Here is a 25,206-nt window from a genome sequence, read left to right as displayed (position 1 = left end):
GCGCGTGTGTGCGGGGGCGTGCGGGGGGCGCCCGGCGCTCACGCACGGCCGGAAGCTCCGCCCGGCGGGTCCGCAGCACCTGATATGGCCTCGGCGAGCTCCGCCGGCGCCCCGCCGTGTCCGAGAGGTGGCGAGGGCCAGCACCGGGGCTCGCCGGATGTGCCGGATCTCCCCGCCGTGCCCGCGCCCCCAGCACGTTCCGCGCTATGTGCGCTGAGGGCAGCGGCGACAGCGACCGGGCGCGCTGCGCCCGAGGGGGGCCGGAGGCTGGGGGCGGGAACGCGGAGGGGCGGGAAAGGGGCGGGGGGGCGAGGCTCCCGCCGTCCAACGGCGTCTCGCCGCCTCGCTGCCGAGAGCCCGCCCCGCCGCCCCATTGAGGGCCGCGGCCGTCCTTCGCGCTGCCCGGCGGCCAATGCGGGGCGGTGCCGGCGGCGGCGGCGCCCCGCCCCGTCTCGGTGTGTGAGCGCCTCGGTGAGGCGGCGGTCACGTGTTGTTTTGCTCTTTAGTTGGGGCACTCGGTGCGCGATGTGTTACTTACGGCGAAACTCCCGCCGGCGCCGGCAGCACCAGCGGCAGCAGCGGCGGTCGGGGAGCCTTAGCGGCGTCGCCGGTACTCGAGCCGGGGAGGACGCCGGGCGGCCGCCAGCAGCACCCGCTGCCTAGAGGTGACAGCGGAGGATCCCGCTGCGGCTCCGAGCACTGCGCTCTTCTACGAAGGAATAACTTTATTTTACCTGCTTCCCTCCGTCCTTCCTTTTTCTTCTTTTTTTTTTTTTTTTTTTTTTTCCTCGCCGCGGCGCTCGGGCTCCGGATCCGCTCAGCGTCGGCGACAGCAGCGAGAGGAGCCGGGCGGCGCTCCCGCCGCGGGGCTGGGGATGGCGAGCCCTGCCGTGCTGGGGCTGCTGCCCCCCCTGAGCTCCCCGCCCGGCCCCAACCTGAACAACAACAACAACAACAACCAGGGCGTCAGGAAGTGCGGGTACCTGCGCAAGCAGAAGCACGGCCACAAGCGCTTCTTCGTGCTGCGCGGCCCGGGCGGCGGCGGGGAGGAGGCGGGGGGCGCCCGGCTGGAGTACTACGAGAGCGAGAAGAAATGGAGGAACAAGTCTGGGGCGCCCAAGCGGGTGATCGCCCTGGACTCCTGCCTCAACATCAACAAACGGGCGGACGCCAAGCACAAGTACCTCATCGCCCTCTACACCAAGGACGAGTACTTCGCTGTGGCGGCCGAGAACGAGCAGGAGCAGGAGGGCTGGTACAGGGCTCTCACCGACCTGCTCAACGAGGGCAAGGCGGCCTCCCAGGGGTCCCCCTACCGCCACCTCGCCTCCCCCTTCTCCGCCTCCTGCGGCGCGGCCGCCGCCTCCCTGGCCGCGGCCGGCGAAGACCTTAACTACGGGCTGATCGCGCCGGCCACCGCTGCCTACCGAGAGGTCTGGCAGGTGACGCTGAAGCCCAAGGGCTTGGGTCAGAGTAAAAACCTCACCGGCGTCCACCGGCTCTGCCTCTCGGCCCGCACCATTGGGTTCGTGCGCCTCAATTGCGAGCTGCCCTCGGTCACGCTGCAGCTGATGAACATCCGCCGCTGCGGCCACTCCGACAGCTTCTTCTTCATCGAGGTGGGGCGCTCGGCCGCCACCGGCCCCGGCGAGCTCTGGATGCAAGCGGACGATTCGGTGGTGGCCCAGAACATCCACGAGACCATCCTGGAGGCCATGAAGGCGCTGAAGGAGCTGTCCGAGTTCCGGCCCCGCAGCAAGAGCCAGTCCTCCTCCTCCTCTTCCTCCGGGGGGCGCCGGCGGGCCCGGGGGCAGCGGCGCCTCCGCCACCCATCCCATCACCGTGCCCGGTCGCCGGCACCACCACCTGGTCAACCTGCCTCCCAGCCAGACCGGCCTCCTCCGCCGTTCCCGCACCGACAGCCTCGCCGCCGGCGCCAGCACCAAGTGCACGCCGTGCCGGGTGAGAACGGCCAGCGAGGGTGACGGCTGCCGGATGGGCTCCGTGGCCGGCAGCCCTATGAGCCCGGGCCCGGTGCGGACCCCCCTGAGCCGCTCGCACACGCTCAGCGGCGTCGGAGGGCGGCAGGCGGGGAAGCTGCTCCCGGTGCTGGCCGGCGGTGGCGGCGGCGGGCTGCAGAGCAGCCGTTCCATGTCCATGCCCGCCTCCCACTCGCCCCCCTCCGCCACCAGCCCCATCAGCCTCTCCTCCAGTAGCGGCCTCGGCTCCGAGCCTGCCCACCCGCATCACCCGCAGCGCCCGTCCAGCGGCAGCGCCTCCGTGTCCGGCTCCCCCAGCGACGCGGGCTTTATGTCCTTCGACGAGTACGGCTCCAGCCCAGGCGGCGACCTCCGGCCCTTCTCCTCCTCCTCCACTGCCAGCAACCGCAGCAACACCCCCGAGTCGGTGGCCGAGACACCCCCAGTGCGGGACCCGGGGGGCGGCACCGACCTCTACGGCTACATGGCGATGGAGAGGCCCCCGAGTGGCCGCCTGTGCTACCGGCCCTGCCCCGACGCTGCCAGCGACAGGTGCCATCGGAAGCGGACCTACTCCCTGACCACGCCGTGCCGGCAGCGACCCGCCGCGCCGCAGGTTTCCTCCGCCTCCCTCGACGAGTACACGCTGATGCGCGCCACCTTCGCCGGCAGCGCCGGCCGCCTCTTCTCCTCCTGCCAAGCCGGGGCTTCCCCCAAAGTGACCTACACCCCCTACCCGGAGGACTACGGGGACATCGAGATCGGTTCTCACCGCAGCTCCGGCAGCAGCAGCACCAATCTGGGCCCGCCGGCAGTGGGGGGAGGAGCGGGAGATGATGACGGCTACATGCCCATGACCCCCGGTGTGGCCGCAGCCTTAGGGCAGGGAAGCCGGGGCAGCGATGATTACATGCCCATGAGCCCCACCAGCGTGTCTGCCCCCAAGCAGATCCTGCAGCCCCGGGCAGGGGTGGGTAGCGGGTCCCCGGGGAACGGGAGCAGCTACAAGACCAGCTCGCCTGGGGAGAGCTCCCCTGACGATAGCGGGTACATGCGGATGTGGTGCGGCTCCAAGTTGTCCATGGAGAGCTCAGACGGAAGGCTGAGTAACGGCGACTATATCAATATGTCCCCTCGGGACCCCCAGAATGGGCCCCAAGCTCCCTCCCTCACTCCCCCGGACTTCTTTTTTGCCCCTTCAGGGCATGGGTCCAATGAGCCCCCAAAGCCCAGCTGCTATTCATACAGCTCCTTACCCCGCTCCTACAAGAGCCAGGGCTTGGCAAAGGACAGCGACCAGTACGTCTTCATGAACTCCCCGGGGAGGATGATCCCGGAGGAGGCGGTGTGTGGAGCAGGCACCTTCGTCCCCTCCAGCCACACGGTGCCTTCGCCCCTGCGGCACAGCCGGACCGAGAGCTTCCTTAGCCAGCGGTGCCAGCGGGCGGCCCGGCCCAGCCGCCTCTCCTTGGAGACCTTGCGGACGGTGCTGCCCAGCATGAATGAGCACCCTCTGCCGCCGGAGCCCAAGAGCCCCGGTGAATACATCAACATTGACTTTGGGGATGCTGCCGTGTATTCTCCCCCGTCGCTGCCTGCTGACAGCCCAGCCTCCTCCCTGGGCTCAGGCACGGGGCAGAGGCGCTCCCCTCTCTCTGACTACATGAACATTGACTTCGGGTCACAGTCACCCTCCCAGTCGGGCACAGTCTCAGTGGGCTCCTTAGAAGCTCTCTCTCCGGGTTCTTCCTCCAGCGCCAGCCAGCCCAATGGGCGCTACCTGAAGGCGGCTGTGGGGATGGCTTGTTCGTCCAGCCCATCGGATGGTGGTGACTACACCGAGATGACCTTTGGCATGGCCACTACCCCACCTCAACCCATTGTTCAGAAACCAGAAAGTGCCCGGGTCACCAGCCCCACGTCTGGCGTGAAGAGGCTCACCCTCTCTGGGGTGGAGGCTTTCATTCTCTCCAGCCCTCCCCCAGATCCGAATCGGGGGGCCAAAGTAATCCGGGCAGATCCCCAGGGGCGGAGGAGGCACAGCTCAGAAACTTTCTCCTCCACCACCACTGTGACCCCAGTGTCCCCCTCCTTCGCACACAACCCCAAACGACACAACTCAGCCTCGGTGGAGAATGTGTCCCTCAGGAAAAGCGAAGGCCTGGAGGAGGAGCAGGGTAGCAGTCCCATGTGCCGGGAGACCTCAGCTGGCTTCCAGAATGGCCTCAACTACATCGCCATTGATGTGGTGGATGGGTCCTTGGCAAACTGTGACAAATCCAGGTTGAAAGCTAGGCACCTCCTGAATGGGGGCATCAATGGAGTAGAGATGAGCACCTATGCCAGCATAGACTTTCTGTCTCACAACCTGAAAGAAGCCAGTGCTGTGAAAGGTGAGTAGCTACATCTGACAGTGCCTGCTGTGTGTGTTTGTGCTTGTGTTTACCATCACAAGGTTGTGTGTTGTTGTGTAGAGCACTATCCCTCTTCGCTTCTTTAGAAATCAGTTTTATCCCTTTTTACATGTCCTGCAGTAAGCAGTCTTGGAGGAACTTGGTGGCTCTTTGTATGAGGAAAAGGTTTAATTTTGGAATATTTATTCGTGTTTCAGTACTACAGTGCTGTTATTGTGTGTTTATACTTCTGGGTACCCCATGAGAAGCTGCTGTTGACACAATTTCCGTGTTTGGGCTGCATTCAGAGTTTTCTTAAGATTTTGGAAAGTGTTTGGAAAATGTGACCTAAATAGTTTATGTTAATGCAACTTCTAAATACTATTTAAAAATGTAAAATGATTGAGTTAAAACCAGCATTGTTTGATTGAGGACATCAGATTACAGAAACAATCCTTGGCTCCCTAGCTGAGAAGGTTTGGAATATCAAATTGAGAAGGATAAATTTAAAATCATGGTTTTGAAATACCTTATCTCTTGCAAAAGTTTAACAGTAAATCATAGTGAGCATGGAATGTGAATTTTTAAAATGGTATAGAAGTCACTATATATTTGAGCTGTTGTATGCTGTATTGCATATTTCACTTAAGGGCCCAGCCTGTGTTGGTGTGTAACAGTGTTCCAGTTGAGGGCTTGTGGATTGCAAATGTTGGGTGTTAAACTGAAGAAATCTGAAACGTAGGGTGAGAGAGAATTTTGATTTTCAGTATGTAGCTATTCCTTTAACTAGGTGCTGGTTATGCTGGGAAAAAAAAGGGAAAGAAACAAATACCCTTCCTTCTTCCCCGAAATAGAACTCCACCCTCTCTCAGTGAGTGAGGGTTTGTACAGAACTGGGGGCTGGTTGAGGAGGGCGCAGAGCAGCCAGCCTGTCGAGGAGGAAAAGTTAATAATGAGACACTTGTAAGGATTCTCTTGGCTCTTGGATTTATGCAAGACATGGTAGTCAAAGCCTTATGCATAGATAGCTGTAATATGTGTTTATGGGTATAGCTGGGGGAAGTGACAAGCCGTGTAGTAGCTGCTTGGAGGAGAGTAGGTATTGCTTCTCTGTTCACAGTGCTCATAGAGGCATCCATAACAAGTGAGCAGCAAAAGCTTGTAAGAGCCACTTGCAGGGTTTTTTCCCTTGTGTTTCCTTAGTAGCTAGTCGATTTTGAAGAAGAAAATATTTTCTCTTTTGATAGGAAGTGCAGGAAGATGGAAAAGATGAGAGATCCCACCGTTTGCAGAGCAAGCTCTGAACCTAATTAAGACGAGAGGATTGTTGAGTGCAATGTCAGAGTTAGAAAAGATGAAGGCTTATTCTGAATGACTGGAAGGGTTGAGGGCCGAGCCTTATTTGTCTCTTGCGTTTAGTTTTGCTGGGGTCGCTTTCAGGATCCCTGCGGCTTGCCCGAGCCCGGCGCGGATGCTGCAGCCCCCGCTCTCCTTGCCCGGCCTGGGGATGGCGGTCCCGGGCGCCCCAGACCATCACGCCCCTTTGCTTTGCAAACGGATTTTTCGCAGAAACGAGGAGCTTGTGTTGAGGCAGCTACAGCCTCGATTGCAGATGAAGCCCGGTGTTGGGAAAGAGCTGTTTCCACAGCACTCCCGAGCTGCTGACCCCAAGGGGGGAGGGGGGCGGCACCGGTGACCGGGAAAACCCGGCACGGGAGCGCGGGAATGGGAGCGGCGGCGGTCAGATAAGGAGAGGGAAACGAGCGCTGTCCTTCCCAGCCTGTAAACAAAAGGATAATGCGGAGAACGCAGCCGTGTTAATGTGGTTTTACGGCGGAGAGGGCTCAGTGCTGCTGCTGCTGCGTGTGTTTGTCCAAGGACGGTTATAGGCTTGTCTTTATTTTAATATTTAATCTGCATGTGTGTTTGTTTTTCCTCTTTCCCGTAAGCTTCTAAACGCAGATCACATGGAGGAGTGGTGCGGGGAGGCTCGTTGGGATTGACCCTATCTGTAGGAGGTGGGCTGTCTTCTCCAGCACCTCGCTTCCCTGAGAAGGGTGCCAGCCTGTAGGGTGCACTCAGAGGTACGGGATGCAGGGATGGATGGATGGAACCAGAGTCAGGTCCAGGTAGTAAGGAAGAACCTCACACCACCAGCATCCTCAGCCGACAGTGGGGTGGGTACCAAAAACAGGGCATCAGGTTAATTGCACTTGTGGCAGTCGATCTGGGAAAGTCACGCTATGGGGAAGGAGAAATACATGGTAAAGGACTTCATTGGATAAACTTCTGCAAATTTCCTAGTTTCCCTTTTCGTTTTCATTGGGATTTCACACTAAAGTTTGTTTATGCTAGGTCTTCTGCCAGTGCTTAAAAAGGTCACCCAGAAGTTTGCTAATGTATTTGAGTTTCAAACATTGTGATTTGGGAGACTACTGAGAATTTTATGTTTTACTGAGAAACATATTCTGTTTAAAGAAAACTGTATTTTGTGCATAGAAAAGATTACTTCAACAATTACTTCAATACTAAAGTATTTTGGGTAGGTTTGAGAAAATATAATTCTGTAAAAATTGTCGATTTGTACAAGAGAGAGCTTATATAATCAGCATTGTTTGTTTAGTTTGCACTTTTTTCAAACTTTGTTTCTAACTACATTAGAAAACTGAGAAGTTTTACTTCGAGAGTGGTTTGCAGTTATTTCGAAATGATGGAGAATCCATTTCTGTTTAATATTTAGAACAGAAGACTCTTGAGTATACAAACAAGCTCCTTGTAATTACCTTCTCAGAAAATAAGTATTTTGATTTGTGCAAATACATGTAAAAAACCATGCATTGAGTTATTCTTTAAGGATTTTGATTTGTGCAAAACACATGTTAAAAATCAGTCTGATTTCTTTCTTAAGGTCTGTAGCAGTAGTTATATTTTCATGTGGATAACTGCTTTAAGGAAAATTATTTGTATAATTTAAAGGTGGCTAGCTTCCATATGTCGTGTATTTCTCTGCTATCAGTAACTTGCCTCTGCTGTAGGGGAGTGCTTTGCTTTTGGAAGTCTCTGTCCATGTTGTTCTGTCATGGCAAGAGCAAGGGGTCCATCGTCAGCCACTGTCAAAACAGAACAGTTAAAATGTTGCTTGAAATGATCACTTCGTTTAGTTCTACTGTGTTCTGAAAATGTGCAAATATTTAGGAGTTGGAGAAACAATTGCCTTCATCTGATATGTAAATAAAATAATACTGTTATTGGTGGGTTAAAATTTGTTACTTGCTAATAACTAGCTTTTGTTCTTAAACTATGACTTTTTTGCTTAGAAATATGGACTGTGAATGGATTTCATTATTTATGGAGATGTTTACACTAATTTTTCTCATAAAGTGTGAATTATTTATTCCAGTATATTTATGACAGATTAATCTACAATGATGTGACTTTTTATGGTGGATCTTAGTTCTGAAGTCAAAGTTGAAGTCAGATAGGAGCTTTGTTTCTGTTTCAGTGAGGTTAAGATTTTACCCTTTGCGTGTAATCCTGGAATTCTTAATTAATATTACCATTAAATTTAGTGGGTGTATATTAGGGAATTTTCTTTAATCTAAATCACCAGAGTGGGTTATCTTTAATTTTGTTTCCTTTTCCATTCACAGAGTGCTCTGTAGCTTCAACTTGCAGATGTTTCTAGTAGTTGGCCTAGTTTTCTAAAATTGAACAGATACTATATGTAATAATGCAAAGGACCTTGAGGGTTCTTTCCCTCATCTGTCAGTTTCTTTTGCCTTGATTTGTTTGAAGAAGTCATCATCTGTAATGCAGCTGCTTAAAATCATAATAAGGTGATTTTTGATAATAATGTTCTCCCTTTGCACTTGCCTTGTCAATTAGCTTTCAGTTTTGTGAGGGTTTTATGGTTGTACCTAAATAAAAAGCCTATCTTAAGAAATCTCTTTCTCTGTCTTTCTGATGGTGTTTTAGATTGTGGAAGACATAAACTTTGTTTCCTTTTTCTTTGGGATTACTTTACACAATGAATTGTATTATTAAGTTGTTTTTTTGACCTCCTCTTCATATGCCTACTGCCAAAAAGTTTTGGTTCTCAGAGCAACATGACAATGCTTGTCTCTTTAACAAAATTAATGCTCATTTTAAAATAACTTCTTGAAAGTATTAAAAGAACTATATGCTTTGTTAGAAATTTATACATCTTTTAAAGTCTTTTTTGAACAAATCCATTGTAGTAGTTTCTCTTACTGCTAAGTTCTGTAAGAGCATTAAACCAACCGCAGAAAGAACTGAGCTACTTTTAATAACTTACATAGCTTGAATCTTTAACTCACACTTAAATAAAATTTAAGGTTTTCTTTTAAATGTCTCAAAATTTACTTACTGTCTTTCAGATGGCACTTTGCAGGTGACCAAACCAAAATGGTTGGATCTGATCCTAGCAGTGCCACTAGTGAAACACAAAATGTAAACTGAAATTATCTAGGATTAAATGAAGCTTTAAATACTTTAAATTTTGTTGATTATATGGGTGTCAGCTTGTTACAAACAAATAGAATATCAAGACATCTATTAGAATATCAAGATATCTATTAGACTTTTTTTTGCTTTATACTTAAAATTATGTTTAGCTATACTGCTCATAGAAAGAATGTCATGGTTTCTTTCAGTCATTTAAGATAAATTGTTACAGACCAAATTGAATGGTGGGTTTGTTCTAAAATGAACCAGTACAGTCATTGCTCAAGGCAGAGGAAATGCTTAGGTTGATGATTGCTTCTGATTACTTGATTTCTTTCAAGATAGCTACAGAGACTAATGTTCGTTTGTAAGTAAGAAGAATAAAGGAGTGTTTGAGCAGAAAGAGTATTAGGGCTTGTTTTATATGGCGGGGTTGGTCTGTTTTTGTTGGGTTTTTTTTGTTTTTAAAGAGAGTCTAACATGGGTTTCTTTACACTTGGTTTACTCTTATTTTTAAGTAGTGCTAATTACACTGGAATGCTGAAGTGGTTTATAAGCTGAAACACAGCAAGCATCCACTGAAAAATTTAGCCAGTTACTGTATGCAATCTAACTTCCCTCCCTATTCAGCAGTTAAATGACAGCATAACTACATTCAGGTATTTTCTGTCTATAAGTTTTTCTCTAGAAGCACTATTAATATGTTTCTTTTTAACGTAATAAACATCTAAAAAATGGTTGTATCTGTGGCTTTTTTCTTCTGAATTTGTTGAAATATAGTATACTTTTTACACTGGTTGTCCATATGTTTTTGTTCTTTGTGTCTGTGTTCATTGTGTTAGTCATGATACAGCAATTTTGTGGAAGTTTTAACATTAAGTTGATACACAATGTATAATAGCAATTTCAAGTGTATATGGTGACTGATTTGTTGAATTAGGATGTGTAATTTTGAAAGTTTCATGACTCTCTGGGTTTTTCTGTAGTTTCTTACAATGTTTGCTTTGAAGTGATCTGTGTATTCATGGAAATCAGTATTATCCCTTGAGTTTTCAGAAGATGGTGTAGTGACCTCCAAAGTTCAGATATGTTTTCTTTGTGTCTGTTGTCTGGCATGTAGTTATTTTTAAAGTTTTGTGTGTATGTGTGTAGGGGGTCAAGAGTGGCAGCTTTGAAAAGCCAAGTTCAGCTCAATAGTCCCGTTGTTGCTGGTTGTTGAAAACACTGGCTCTCCTGTAGCAGTTTTCAAAGGAAAACTTGTTTGTTTTTGTTGTTGTTTTGGTGTATTTTCTTTTTTTTGCACCTGTATTTGTGTCAACTGCCTTTAGCTATCTAGCAACCCGTGTGTTTCTTGGATTAGTCAGTCTGCCAGGGCTCTGGAGAGCCAGCAGCAGTAAACAGAACCAGCAAAGGTGGCTCCCTCCCATTGTCTTTTAAATGCGAGCTATAAAGTAGCATGCATTTTCCACTTCATCTCTGTCAGCTTTGGAGGAAGCCAGGATTACTGGTTTAGATTGTATTTTCAGTTTCTGCACTAATACATGTAGAATGAATCCCTTAGTTGTAAGGTTGTGTCAGTAGTTAGCACAAGCTTTTAAAACTTGGATATTACAAGCCTGATGCAAACCATAGAGAAACCAATGCAGAGATTGCTTACATCTTTACAGAGGGCCACTTGAAAGTATTTCCTAGTGTGTTAAAGTGCTAACACATCTAGTAATGTTTGAGGCTGGCTCAAAGACAGCAGTAGGTTGTAATCTCTGTGTAGCCAGTTAAACAGTAATGAGTAACTTTCCTGAAGAATAGGTGAGTGCCTGCTTATTTCCATGGAGTTATGCTATTGCTTGGTAGCTCAGGTGACAAACTGGATGCTAAACTGGGACTGTTTAGGAAAGATTTTCAATCTGATTATGAGAAATCCCTTTGGAAATTAATTTAAAAGACCAAGGACAATACTTGGAGTTCTGTTACTGTTTTTGCTTTTAAAAATACCTCAAAGCATTCTTAATTGTTTTTATCAGTGATGATGACCCCAATTTGTGTATAGCTGTATCAAAATTAGTAATCTTAAAAAAACTAAGTTCTTGCTCACAGTGCAGGCAAATACTCTCTGGAAAGAGGCTTACCACAAGTGAACAGTGGGGAGATACTTTCCAAAATAAACATACTTGATGCTAGGATGGTTTTTTTGTTTATTTTCAAATCCAGAATTGCCCATCTTAGTTAAACAAAAGTTACTTCAGAGTGTGTTTTTTATCTCAGTAAATCAATCACAAAAATAATTAGGGAAAAACAATTCAAGCCACAAACCTAAGCCCCCACCTCTGATGGTGACATCTACACTACAGAAGAGTAATGTAATAGCTTTATTGCATAGATTAGGAATGATTCAGTGTTTTGTTTACGTTATTTGTCAATCTCTTCAGCATCCTAGAGGAGAACACTTCCTTCCTGGCAGATGGCAGCCCCAGGGCCATGCACCTGCCATTACAAGCACTACACAGTAGTAATCTACCCCAGCATCGCTGTTGACAAGAGGCTAATGATTGGAGACTGTCTGCCTGACAGCCTAAACAAAGTAGGAACATATTTGTTCTTCAGTGAGGCTCTGAGAGATCTTAGGTAGGACAGGCAGGACAGTATGCTGAAGAATTATCACGGGACTTAGTTTAGGTCTCTTTGGTAGCGTGTGTAGCATGAGCCACTTGTAAGATAATGATGTTTCAAAAAGCAGGCGGTGGTGTCTCAAGGAAGGGATTTTCTGTGTCTCTGGCAGTGATGTGCCGTGTGTCAGTGGCTCAGGGTTGGTGACTGCGGGGCTGTGTCCATCCTCTGCAGCGCTGGCTGCCCTCGCTGCGAGCGCTTGGCTGCTACATGGGGCCATGAGCACTCCTGGAAAGTCAGATTGTCTCTTTGTTTGAGTGGTGTGCTTGGTGTTTGCATAATGCATTCCTATTTCAATAATTTGATTTGTAATTTTATGTGTTTTCATTATGACACTAGACCACAGTCTCATCTTTTATTTTTTGTTCAGTTCTATTACGCCTAAGTGTGCATTTGCTTTTCTTCTTTGGAACAAGTGTGGGCGATGTTTCTAGGGGACACTACCCAAGGCAAGGGTATCTTTGAACTAGGCCAGGATGTTCTTTGCTAAATTTAAAAACTACCCAAATATTACCCAGAGTTTGTAGGGTATTAAGCAGGATTACATGACGCACGGATTAGACATTGTTGAGCAGCTTGTTTTTGTTTGAAGGGGTCAGAAATGGAGGCACTGGGGCTCTAGTGTGATGCCAAAATAGCAAATTTGCTGAAAATCACAAACAGCAGAAGTTTCTTAGAAACAGTAGAGCACTTTGCAGAATTTTCCAAGCTTTTTCCAAGTGATGCTTTAGTAAAACTTGCTTGATATGTGCTGTGATATAAAACTCAGTGTTCTGTTGAGTTTCAGTTTCCAAATCTGTTTCACAGGTACTTTAAAGTAGACTAAGAAACACCACTCTAAGTGCAACTTGAGGCAGAGGAATTTGATTCTCTTCAGTCAAAGACAAATCAATAAATCATTCCAGTAACAGTGGGAAAATCATGTCAATGAAATAAGATCTAAGCTGGCTTTGATTAGTCTCTTGCATTGTGTCCACTGAGGCAGTATATTATTTTTAAAAGTGTTTATGACAGTCATGTCTACCTCATTAAATTGAGTGGCATTGTCAAGTTAAGGTAGGGAATCAGAATTATGAAGACTTTTTTTCTATGTTGGGTTGGTTTGGTTCTTGGTTTTTTTGGGTTTTTGTTGTTGTTGTTGTTTCTTTGCTTATTTGTGATTTTTTCTTTGTTTCGTTTGGTTTTGCTTTGAATCTAGACTTTTTCTCACTGGAATTCATTGTATTGATTGAACAAGGCATAGACAATCTTTTGGGGCTGGGTTAGGCTTAACTCTTATGTAGAAGTCAGTGGTGTTGAATAGTTGCTCAAGAACAAGAAAACAATCATGTTTTTTGTTTAGTCTGCCTTCACTGACAGATAATTTAGGCTATAGAAACTTACTGGCAATAACTGGTAATGTTGCATTTTAGCATTATTTCAAAGAGTAAGAGTAGAATTGCCAGATGGATGCAAACCTCACCAGTTTTCTAGTTAATGCAAAACTTTTACATCACCACATTGACAGCTTCAAATACTGTGGTCTCTCCCGTGGTTGAATTACTGAGAAGTTATAGAGTGAATTTTTATGCACTCTTTTTGCTAGTTCCTCTGGTAGTGGTATTTCAAAAACTCCAGTGAGTTGTTTTTAGTTTACTCGAAAAGGCAAACCAAAATCAGGTGAAGTGTCTAACCAAAATTTTCACTTATACCTAAAAAAGATTTCTTGTGATGGAATAATGAGATTTGGAATTGGAAGGTGGAGGTAGAGTTCTCCTGGAAGTCAGTTGCACTCAGTTGTGTTGTAACATCATTCATTTTTACATCATAAACGTTTGGTAAAGTTTATAGGAGGGTGGACTTGCATCTTCTACAACAGCTTTCATTCCTGAGCAATTAGTTCTGCCAAAATGAATGAAATAGAACTATAATAATACCATCTCTTTAACATAGTGAAAGGAAAAATTACACTTTCATTGTAACAATCCTGTACGTAAACAATAAAGATTTGTCCTGGTGATTGCCATGAAAGTTGTTTGTGAACTATGAAAAGTCCTTTAATTAAGAATTGTTTACAACTATATTAGTTTTAATCTAGCATAAAACTTCAAATATTTATGTTTGGATTTTGAGTCAGTCTTGTATAACAATACAAAGTTACATTATTTTCTGAATGTTGAAGTTGCAGAATTAGTGCTCATGACTTTAACAATAATTATAGAAAATTAACTTTTAAATTAATTAAAACTTAAATTAATTATAGAAATTATGTGGATGAGCATTAGGAATAAATATATATATATGTATGTATATAAATGACCCTGATGCACAGAATAATTGAAAGAATTTGCCATAAACTTAAAACTGTTAGTACTTACTGTTTTACAATCCTAATAGTCTAGTAGTTACTCTCACAAATACCAGAGAAACTCTTAACATGCTCTAATGAGTGCTGGGATAATATTGCTTTCTTTTGGGTATCTGCAGAAAGGTGACTTATTATACAGTTCTGTTTTAATCTTCAAATGTCAAATGAAAATTCAGTAAAAATGAGCTTTTAACTGTAACCTTGAATGGTGTATTTTCATATAAATGGTAAATTGTGTGGTCTCTAAATAAATAAATAAATAGATGATAATTGGATGTTGAATGTTAGCCAATAGGATGATTTCCAACTACAAATGCACTGATGTATTTCAGCACTGTAAGTGATTCCTAGTTTAGGTCCTCTTTTCCCTCATACTACTCCTTCCTGCTGTAAGTGTGAATATTCAAGGGACAGTAAACCAAAAGGTTTGTAAGATGGGGTAGCATGAGATAGTGTATCTGTTTAAAAAAAAAAATAGAACTTGATAGTAGTGAAATATTATTGATTTTTAGTGGAGGTCAGATTCAGCCCTCAGGAAGTAAATTGATGGACATTTATTTTAGTACATGTGCACTTGAGTCTGTGAGGAAGTTGAAACAACAGCTCAGATCTTGCAGCTTGAGTGAGCACAGTGGAACTGGTGTGGCTGAATGCAGAGGGAGCAGGCTGTGCTGTGGATGAGCTGTGTGGGGTGTTTGGATGCCAGGCTGCTGTTTGAGGGAGTTGTTCTGAGGGCTCGTTTAGAGTCTGAAATGACTCCGTAAGTCTTGAGTCTGCTTCATCAGTCATGAGCATGGCAAGCTTTAACTTGCCATGCTGTCCATGTGGATGCTATCTTGTCACATTAAGAGAAAATGCTGCAGTATTTTCTACTCCTCTCATTTGTTTTCTCCTCATCTTTTCAATTTTCTGTGTTCTCATAGATGGGCTGTTGTCGCTTTTACAGGGTGACAACATTTTAGCCTTACTGTTTTAAAAACACATACTGGGAGTTATTTCCATGATGTTTTGTGTCAAGAAGATTTGGGCTGGTATTCCACTTACTTTGCTAAAGTGTTCTACTCTACTTTGCTGAGAAATAGTATTGAATTAGTGCAGCTTATGCTGTATCCTTATCACTTTCTTTGCAGTAAACTGTTAGATGGGAAGGATTCAAGGTGCATCCAGTGGAGCTGGCAACAATTGCATTCATTCAGTATAATCTGTGTTTCTTGCTTGAGAAAGAAAGTAAATATGGGGAAGAAAGAGGACATAATTATATGCTTTTTGCTTTCACAAGTATCCTTAATAAGGCACAGGAGAAACAGAATGAAGGATTTATAACAATAGCAAAGAAAAGGTGCTGGGACTTCAGAACATGTTCATAGGAAACAGTGAGTTATTTTGAGAAGTGATGCACAGGGAGACAACTTTAAACTCTCCACCCCTACTGGAATGAAGTTTGTGTATCCTGTCTTTGGAAGGGTGTCTTAACCCCTTTATCAGGCACTCATTTTTTGCCTGTCTTCTTGAGGGATTTTCCAATTTGTTTTCTTTGGGTTACCTGAGTAGCTGATGCTTCATTCTACTCTGAAGACAAAGTTTTATTAAGTTCTGCTGAAGATGTCAAAACAGTGGACAAAGAAGTCTTTTATTGAATCCATATGTTAAATTTTTTTGCAATCTTAATTTTTTTTTACCATGTAAACCCATTGTTTTATTGGGCTGTGAAGTGGCTTTATCTTATTCATTAGTGTAGCTGGGCTGTGTGTGTGTACCTGAGTAAATTCTTAGGTTTGATTCCATAGTCAAACATTTTAGTATGTCTCAAAATACATTAACTCATTATTTGCATTAGATACTCATTGTTTTCTTACTCCAGGTAAGAATTAGCCTTGTTTGTGCTTGATACATAAAAACCTGTTGTCTCATATTTGGTAATTTTAAATTAATTCAGGAGCAAGAGGAACTTGTGTAAATTCTGATTTAGTTTAGGAAAAACATTAAAATAAGTGGTACAGATATAGTATACAGTGGCTATGACTGTAATGGTTGGAATGAACAGCCTTACCATCTGTCTAAGTTTGAAATTCTGTTTCTTCATTGAATCATGGAGGTTTTTTCCTAGTAGGGGTGTCTTTATTGGTGTATATGGTGACAATATTCTTTAACTTCCCTGCTTCTGGAATGTGGTACTTTTAATTTGACAGAGATTTCCAAGATTTTTTGTAGTAGTGATAAGCTATTAATAGAGAAGCTTAGAACCATTTCTCCTCTTTGTCTTAGGTCATTTTTTTGGCCATTTGTAACCCCATAATAGTCTTTCTGGAATAGTAATAATGAATTTCTTCTATTAATTTTTAAGGTATTTTAGCTAAAAATAGCTACTGGAAATAAGGACCTCTAATACAGTCCACAGAGTATTTTGTACTGTAATTTGAAAAGCTTTGATATCGAGAAGCTTGTTCATGCTGGGTTTATTTCCTATATCTTTTGTGGACATGGTTATATAATTTTGTCCAAGACTTATTTCTGCTCTATACAAAAGTGTATCTGTGGTCTCAAACGTAGATTGAATCTGAATTTTATTTTTTTGATGATGATTGTTGGAGAGGCTGAGGCATCAAAGGGAAAGACACTCAAAATTGCTGTATCTTTTATTAGTGCCTCAGGTTGCTTGGTTGCTTGATTTTTTTTTTTCCTTATTGTAAACAAGCAGCTTGTGTTTGCTGTAGAAATGTTGTGGTAGGATTGTTTAGCCCAGACGGGATGGGATTATTTGCAAGCTGAGGGAGGATATTCCAGAGGAGGCAATTTATCTGTGTTTTTCTTAATAGGTTTTGTGAAATTCAGCTGTGCTGGGATCCTGTTTTGGTCTGGTGGACATGACTCTAATTAAAAAGGGAGAGAGGCTATAGGTTAACCCCAGGACATGAGAATCTGAAGGGACCTTCATGTATGTGTCATAAGTGAAGCTGCTTCATGTCTTCTGTATTGCAGATTGCAACTCAAATGTCTCCTGTATGTCCTAAGGGTCTGTGTTCCTGGTTTAGATTTCCAGGTATATGGTGGTTGTTTTTAATCTAGCCAATGCTGTTGCACTTTATGCAGAACTGTAGTAATAACTGTGTAATGCCCACATTTGCACCTTAGGAGTCTACCAAAAGACTCCTCTTCAGAGAAGGATCTGTCTTCCATAAGCAGTCATTAAAAGGATACAGGTGTATTTTCAGCATTGAAGAGGCTGCTCAAAGCCTCTCGAGACTGGAGATGGGCACAAAACCACCTCCCTTGATCATAGAGGGAGCCTATATGCTTGGCATAAATGGAGCATCTAACTTAGAGATCTGCAGCTTGTGAGATCAGCCTTGCTGTGCAGTGTCTTATTTTAAGCAGAAAGACTTGAAGTAAGACTGATACCTGTATGTGGATCAGCTAACATAGTTATGTGTTCTTGTTTGACCTGGACTGTACTTTAGTTAGTTGATGATATATTGTACTTGTTCAGTAAATGTGAAATTAAAAGGGATTTGTGTTCTCTCCAGCTGTGCAGCTTCTGCACTGTTGACTGAACACTTTTCAGTATATTTCCTGGTCAATCACAGTATGTGATTTATGCAACAGTATCAGGGCTTTGGCACTTGCAGGCAAACTTGGGCTTTAAAGGTGCAGATGCCTTGGGGGGAAGTACTGGTGTTCTGCAAAGCATTTCTTCTGGCAGTGCCTGTGATCTTTCTGTTGTTCTAGAACAGCATCATAGCTTTATAAAGTCTCAGCTACTGCATTGTATCCTACAGGAAATCATAGTTCCTTAATATGATATCCTGGGGTGTTCATTGCACCTATTACAGATGTCCTAAGCAGCTTTAAAGAGCTGGAGTGTTGGCAGTAGGAGAAAATGCATGCAGGTCTTGATGTGCTGGAAAGTCTCCCTGAAATTTAGGGGAATTCTCTGCTAAGCATAGTGGGACTAGAGCCAATCTCTAAAGTATTCCATCTTAAGTGACAAAGATGGGTTTTAATCTGTTTTATAGAAACAGTCCTGGCAGCATAATAAAATTTCAAAAAGATGTGAGTGTCAGTTGTATAGTTGTGTGATCAGACATATTGCTGTAAGTAAAATGTATTTTTAAAAAATGCTATATTGGTACTAGTGAGCCTTTCTTAGAAAATTGAGTGTAATAATTGGTTGCTTATAAATATATTTTCTGGCAGCAAATACAGGGAGCCATAAAACAAATAAGATACCTGTGTAAGAGCACTTGGGAGAGGAGGAAAAACCTGGTGAAACAGTAGAGTACACCTCTGTTTCTGTAAATACTTACTGAGAGCTCTTATAATTGCAGACAAAAGTGTATCTTGCACTGGAACTAGTAATGTTGCAAGTAATTGACACGAATTTTTTGGATCTTTTTAAAGAAATCCCTTTGAAGCTTTGAGAAAAGTGCTGTGAAAGCACACTGTGCTCTGAGAGCATAGTATTTTTCATACTTTAACAGATTGGGTTTTTTTTTCTTTTTTTTGTTTGTTTCTTCTTGAGGGAGGTAGTATTTTCTACTGCAGTCTCATGGCTGAAAAAAATAATGGAATAAGTGCTGTTTTCTGAACTGAGATTGATTGCATGTCTCACATATTCTTGTTCCTGAGGGTGGGTAAACTTGGTGCTTTGCATTCACCTTGCCTTTCTTAAAAATGCAGAGCTTTAGTATCTGCTTTGTCTTGCAGAGCAAATCATTCTGGGCTTCACTTTCCTTCACTTTCTTTGCAGTAAACTATTAGATGAGGAGGATTTAAGGTGCATCCAGTGGAGCTGGCTACAATTGCATTCATTCAGTATAATCTGTGTTTCTTGCTTGAGAAAGAAAGTAAAATATGGGTAAGAAAGAGGACATAATTATATGCTTTCTGCTTTCACAAATTATTTTCTGACCAGTGTCCAGTTTCAAAACTTGTGTTCTCAGAAGATTTAACCACCTAAATTACTTTTCTAAACAGCTCACTAAGCTTTTTGCCTCTGCTTTCCAACACAGTATTAGTTAGCATCTGTGAGTGATATGTAGATGATATTTATCATTTCCGTATGACAAAAATACATCTTTTCCTTTCATGTCTTAATATAATACCAACTTCTTTATGCAATAAAATCCTTGTCAACTACAGAAAGAAATGCTAATTCATCTCTGGATTAAAGTCAGAGTAAGAAGTTACAGATGCCCATATTTGTTTTTAAAATGCAACATAAAACTATTTTAAAATTTTTTCTGTAATTTTTAGCAAAGTATTTCCTGCAAAGGAGAATAGAAGAAAATTTGTAAATAACAAATCCAAGTATCATTCTTTAAGACATCATTTTGGTTTGGTTACTGAGACTGTTTGTTGAAGGAATAGAGGGAAATGTCTGCTGGGGGATTGTGTTAGAGTGGCTGCTTTTGAGAAGACTCAATAGAGTGATAAGTATTAAGGCTGAAAAATGTGAAGGTGTTGAAATCAACAGGTTTGGGGCACCCTGCTAAATTTGTGATTCTGGCTTTCAGAAAGTATGCACTGTGCCAAATGCTGATAGTCTACAGTAGCAAAGAAGTTTAGAAGAGCTTGGCTCATGGTCTTTAACAGTCTGGCTTGTCCTTATAGGTAAATCATTAGAAAGTAAAGAGAACTTTGGGTAGTACCTCCATTTGCAAAATCCATATCTTGGATTTTGTATGCAGCTGCTTTTGACCCACTGTCAGAGAGAGGAAACTGGATTAGGGGAGAGTGTAACCTACTTCAATGCAGCACTTCTGTGTTGCATTGCTCACTTCACTAAATGGTTTCAGGGAGTGGTGATGTATTTTCATCATGGAACATGATGAAACTTCTTGCCTAGCTTCATCTTTTCCTCACTTCTCTGTTACTGACAGATTCACATTGACAAGGGTGAGGCTATAAAAGGTCTCTAGTAAAGTATTGACAAAATTTGAAAACAATCTTTAAAATGTTTATCCTACTTTAGGTTGCTCAAGAGTTTTAAGTGGGGATGTGGCAAGAAGAGAAAGCTGTAGGGAAAAAGTTGCCTTCCTGTGCATGCCAGGTCATTCCTCTTATGCTTTCCCTGCTTTCTTTTTCTCTCACTTCTCTCCCTGTGTATCTCTTCTGCAAGAAGATGCATTCCTCTGGACATGTCTCCTAACCTGAAAGTCCAAAAGCTGCAGTAGCCAGCTACCCTTTAGTGTGTGACCATCCAGTGTGTTTGGGTAGCAGGTGAGATGCCTAAGTGAATGTATGTCCTGCCAGGGGTGTTTGTCTCCTTGGTAAGCCACCTGAAGGTCAGTTTACAGAACAGGAGGGGGGTTGACTGTGAAAGCTGGAGAGCCCTGTGTTTTAAAACATACTGCTCTCTGGAAGATAAATGTCTTCCTCTAGGATTCTCTTGTAAATCTGAAGCCTCTTTTGATACTGAGTGCCTAAGCCCATTTGGCAGTGATGGAGGCAGGGATTAGTCTTCGAAAGAGTGCCTGGATGTAGTGTTTCTGTTCCCTCTCCACAATATTTATGCAGCAAGAGCACTTACCTGGGACTGACCAGTGTCCAGTACCTTTCTGACTGAAAAAAGATCTCAGTCCTCTTTTCCCCTTCACCACCTTATGGCATGTCTTAACCATATATTGTTGGGTGGAGTGTTCTTGTTCTTTCTTACTGCAGCTGTTTTTATGGAATAATTAGATATCCACTGTAATGGAAAGAGAGACTGAACATGAGTTCCCACAACTTACATGAGTCCTTATCCTGGTTCCTATGAATATTTAAATTTTTAATGTGAATATTTCTTCAATTTAACCAGTGGAAAAAATTACTTTTTATCCCAAGTCAGAGAGGGGAAAAAGCATACTTTTAAGCTCTTTGAGAACACTCTAATGTTGTGTTTTCAGGCATGTATTTTCAGCCTAGTGGCTCAGGAGCAGTTCTTCAACTTTGGTATTTGTCCAGTGTTACCTAGAATGGCAGTCAAGCTCTCACTTGTGGATCTCAAGCGGAAGTCTGATTGTACTGTTTTGTTTTTTTCCCCATCTCACTGTTACCTGCTGGAAATAGGACAACTAAGTTTGATGGCATTTCAGTTGGCAGTTGTGTGAGAATATCAAGCTCTGGTTCACAAGAGCTCTTCTTCCTTGTCAAAACTTGTTGATCTTGTTAATGACTACTGATATAAATTAGAACAGGCACAAATATGCCTTTGACATCCCAGCTGAGCAAACTTCCCAGCAATTGTAAAGGTGTGTAACAGGGTATCATCTCTGTTCCTAAAAGGTATACCAAGTTGTATACCTCACAGAGTTTGAGACCTTTCAAAACTCTTACTTGCCAGAGCCCAATATAAAATAGGGCAGAAAAATTGTTGCTTAAAAGTCACTGTTTCTTTCCCTTGACTCTAAGGAGTTGGAATGGCTGGCTCCTCATAGGTGAGTAGGTCTGAAATGCAGAGGTACACACGGTTTGGTTGAATTTAGCTGAGTATTGCTCAGTATATGCTTTTGGGGCAGGCATACTGATTCAGTTGCTGTTGTGTCTTCAGAGATGGGGTTGGTAGGTAGTTGTGTGTTAGTCACTGATCCCTTCCAGCCTTGCTCTTCATCACTTGGAAGGTAAGCGTCTTGTTTTGCAAGAATTCTGTCTCTTAAGTAACTTCCAGCCACACTTTGTGTGCAAAGTGGCATTGCTGGAGTTCCCACGTTGCTGGCAGGCTGCACCTGGGAGAAGCTGTGCTTTCTCCTTGGTGTGGTGAACAGAGCGGTGAATTCAAGCCAACAGCCCCACTGAGGCCATGCTTGTAGTGTTGGGTGGTGAATCTGCACTGATATGGGAAGAGGGTGATGGTTGTAAGGTGGGAGGCAATTTCACATCTATGTTAATGGTGATCAACCAGGAGCATGACTTCTTGTTCCACAATGGCTAAAAGCTGTGTGTGTACTGTGGAGTGGCTCTTTGACTGGCTGCCACAGGCAAATCTCTCCAGTGGCAATTTTTCTGTGTATCTTCCACATCTGCTGCTGCGTATGTGTTTTTGTCCTCCCAGTGGAAGGGCAGAAGGACTAAACATTTTTGTTGTCTAGCATTTTGTTTACTCAGAGAAAGCTGCTTGATTTTGTTTCATTTCATGTAATGCTTTTGAATGATTGTGTACGCAGCTGGCAAGGGAGAGGATAATTGAACGTATTTCAGATAGTACTATGTTGAGGGGTTTCTGTCCAATTTATTTTATCCCTAAGCATAGTATTAAATCCCATCTATACAAACTTGTTTAAAAGTAGACATTGACTGTGGCTCTGAAATGAAGAGATATAATCACAGCTGTATTAAATTAATTCTGGGAAAAATGAGCATGTCTAGTTTCTTAATTTTAAATTAGAAGTGCCTATATTTATTATAATTTACATGGAAAATGTATTTCTGGACCAGCACTAGAAATTCATTACAATTACATTTGTAAGTTTAATAGTTTTATTTTCCACATAATTACATTTTAATGTTTAGTTATTAGTACTACAAAATCTATAAGAACCTTGACAAAATTATATGAAACACAAATTATATCAAATTCTGAAGTCAACTAAGCATAGCCCACATTGTCATCTATACTTCTGCTATAGACTCAACTGCTTAAACTCCAATGCAAGATCATAGGTAAAATAAGTATTTATCATGTAACTATATGGCATCAAATACAAATAATTCTGGTTTTTAGTACCTTTGGTGGAAAATTGATGCTCATTAGAAATTCTGGGGGATTTGTCCATGAGCGAAGATGAGGATTTTGACCTCTTGACAGTATGCTTGGGCGTACAAACCCAAAAGGTATTTGCAGGTACTGACATGCAACATCTTTTTTCCAGACAATCTAGCAGTTTGTTTCCCACTTTAAAAGCTAATCTTTCCCCATGGTTATATTAATGCAGTTCAAAGTGATACTATTCTAACCATTTGACACAAGAGTTAAAAGTACTGTCAAGCTCATTTTAATATAGGTTACTGTGGATCCAGAATCCCTACTTTACCACTCTAAAGAAACTTAGTGATTTTTTTATTATTTGTCATGAAGAATCTGTGTTGACCAGATGCTTGCATTTTTAAATTCATAAAACAAGAGACATATCTGAACAGCATCATGTACTGTTTCTTAGTGGAATAACATATCAAAAGAGCCTGGTTGCTTCGTGCAGCGTGTTTCAATTACGATCAACCATGACTTGTTTAAAAATAAAAATAATGTTGATTTTTCATTTCATGGTTTAACTTGTTTTTCTCATCAAATGTGGAAACATTTTACTTTGGATGGATATTATTTGTGAGCTTTGTAAACTTTCAGAGCACACTACTTCATGTTTTCCTGCAAAGTGTTGGTAAAGTGAATGTTTAAGCTCTGATTGAAACCTTTTCCTCTGAAAGTGTCTGTGCTCAGCTTTATTTGGTAAGAGTAGTCCTGCTAAGTGGAGCATGGGTTCTCTGGAATTACTTCTGGAGAGCCTTAGCTCAGCACATGAGTTGTTCTGTTATCTTTAGCAGGGTTACCTATGATGTTAAGTACAGTATTCATTGCATTGCTTAATGGGCGTTGGAGCCAGGTCAGGATTTGGTTCCCACTGTGCGCTTCCCAGTATTACCCTGGGTAGCATTCAGGCTGCATCTGCATTTGGGTGCTTGGCCAAGTTTGTGACCTTACGATGAGTGTGGCTCCTGTGATGCCTCAGTAAGGAAGCCCTTGGAGGCTGCGGTTCAGACCCCGTCTGGTTTCAGTCACTGCCTGCTCAGCAGGGGTTTATTTCCATCAGGCCTGTTCCTTCCCTCTGCTCCACTCTGCCTGCAGACACGGGCCGCTGTGGGCATGGGGATGGTGCTGCCAAGGCACCAGGCTCCAACCTGGGTGGGTGCCTTTGACCAATCTCCTGCCAGGAGCCCAGCCAGACAGTGGAAGCTTGAGCGCTGGGAAGGCAGTGTAACCTGCTGGTGGAGGCTGCACTGGCCCTTTCTGGGTGGCCAGCAGCTTTGCCCAGGGTCATCCATCTACTCTCAGGTGTCTGGTGTACCAAAGAGACCACTCTGTGAGTGGGATTCAGTTCCTTGGGTTGTGCTGTCTAATGGCCTGGCCTGATGCCTGCAGATGTACGTGATGTTAGCCTCCAGCTTGGTTGTATCAATAGGATTGCTCTTCCAGGAAAAGTTAGTTAGCAGAATCACAGCCTTAATCGATTTGGCAGATGACATGGGGAGGAGGAACAAAGGGATAAAGCCACTGAGTGATTTGCCTGGAGTCAGGGCAGAAGCCTGCAGCAGAGCTGGGGGTTCTGTGTCCAATGCCTGATGTGCTCTGGCAGTCACACTGCCAGTGGAATAAATTTACTGATTATGAATAACTAGCAACGTGTTTTGCCACAAGCCACATGAATAACTGTTTCTGCCTGCGTGCTTGTTAGCAGATGAGAATTATTTTTAGAAATTAAAAAAAAATTAGTTTTGCTGCTTACTGACTTTGAAAATTAATAGGCAGAGTAGATTTTTAATTGACTAACCATTGTATTCTCTTCACAGTGTATTTAGCAAGTCTGTGAGTATTTGGTAGTTTCATAGCAGTTTGTGTGTGTGTTTATACTGTGATTTATTCTCTGAGAAGCACTGGTAGAATCAAATGACTTAAGTAGTTTTGGAAACTCGGCAGTGATCATGGATGCTTTATTAAGAAAAACTCAAAACCAAGAGGAAACCTCAGTATTGACACAGTGCTGGACTTTGTGTTTTGATTAGTGCATGCACATGGGGAGTGAAGCTACCAAAGAATATGTTTGTGTGCTGTAGGAATTTTGAATTCCTGTATAAAGATGGTGTGTACTGCCGTGACTTGCTGTGTGAGTGGAAGGTTGACATGGAGCTTGAAACAAATAAAAGATAGTAATCATTGAGGTAAAAATAAACATGATGTAGATTTTTTATTTTGTTTGGTTAGTTGTTTTATTTTTGGTATGAAACTTGCAATTTTCTTTTTCCAAGTAGGCTTCCTCTGAAGGTGGCATTGTTATTACATTGGTCAAGTGGTAACAGTAGTTATTTTTCCTTTATTGATTCAAAGCTTATTGAAGTTGGAGGAAATAGTTTTATTATTGAAGACTTTGTTTGAGGTGTTTTTTTGAGTTATAGGTCATCATTATAGACTCATTGGATGATGTGTTTATTGCATCATAAGGTCTTAGGCTTGTGCCCACAATCCTATCATCTGCCTACAAAACCATGTCAGCTAAGTATGGAAGTGCTTTGAAGCATCAGCCACTTCACCTCCTCCAGTTTAATTCTTCCTGGAGAGTACCTGCTGTACTGTAAGAACAATATCAGATGTACTCAGTTGCTCTTCCTT

General features: G+C 43.4%; 1 protein-coding gene across 1 annotated transcript in view; it reads left to right on the top strand.

Annotated features, from left to right (window-relative positions):
- The first annotated feature begins 806 nt into the window (after positions 1 to 806).
- The window catches only part of IRS2 (insulin receptor substrate 2), a 28,747-nt gene continuing 4,347 nt past the window's right edge, over positions 807 to 25,206 (top strand). Inside the window, 2 exon segments of the mRNA XM_036396497.2 lie at positions 807 to 1,796; positions 1,798 to 4,372. Of these exon segments, the coding sequence (XP_036252390.2) occupies positions 876 to 1,796; positions 1,798 to 4,372 (3,496 nt within the window). The 5' untranslated portion in view covers positions 807 to 875.

The sequence above is a fragment of the Molothrus ater genome, chromosome 2, assembly GCF_012460135.2.
Source record: "Molothrus ater isolate BHLD 08-10-18 breed brown headed cowbird chromosome 2, BPBGC_Mater_1.1, whole genome shotgun sequence".
NCBI classification, from domain to species: Eukaryota; Metazoa; Chordata; class Aves; order Passeriformes; family Icteridae; genus Molothrus; species Molothrus ater.
The sequence above is the reverse complement of the archived record's forward strand: the minus strand, read 5'-3'. Positions and strand labels throughout refer to the sequence as shown.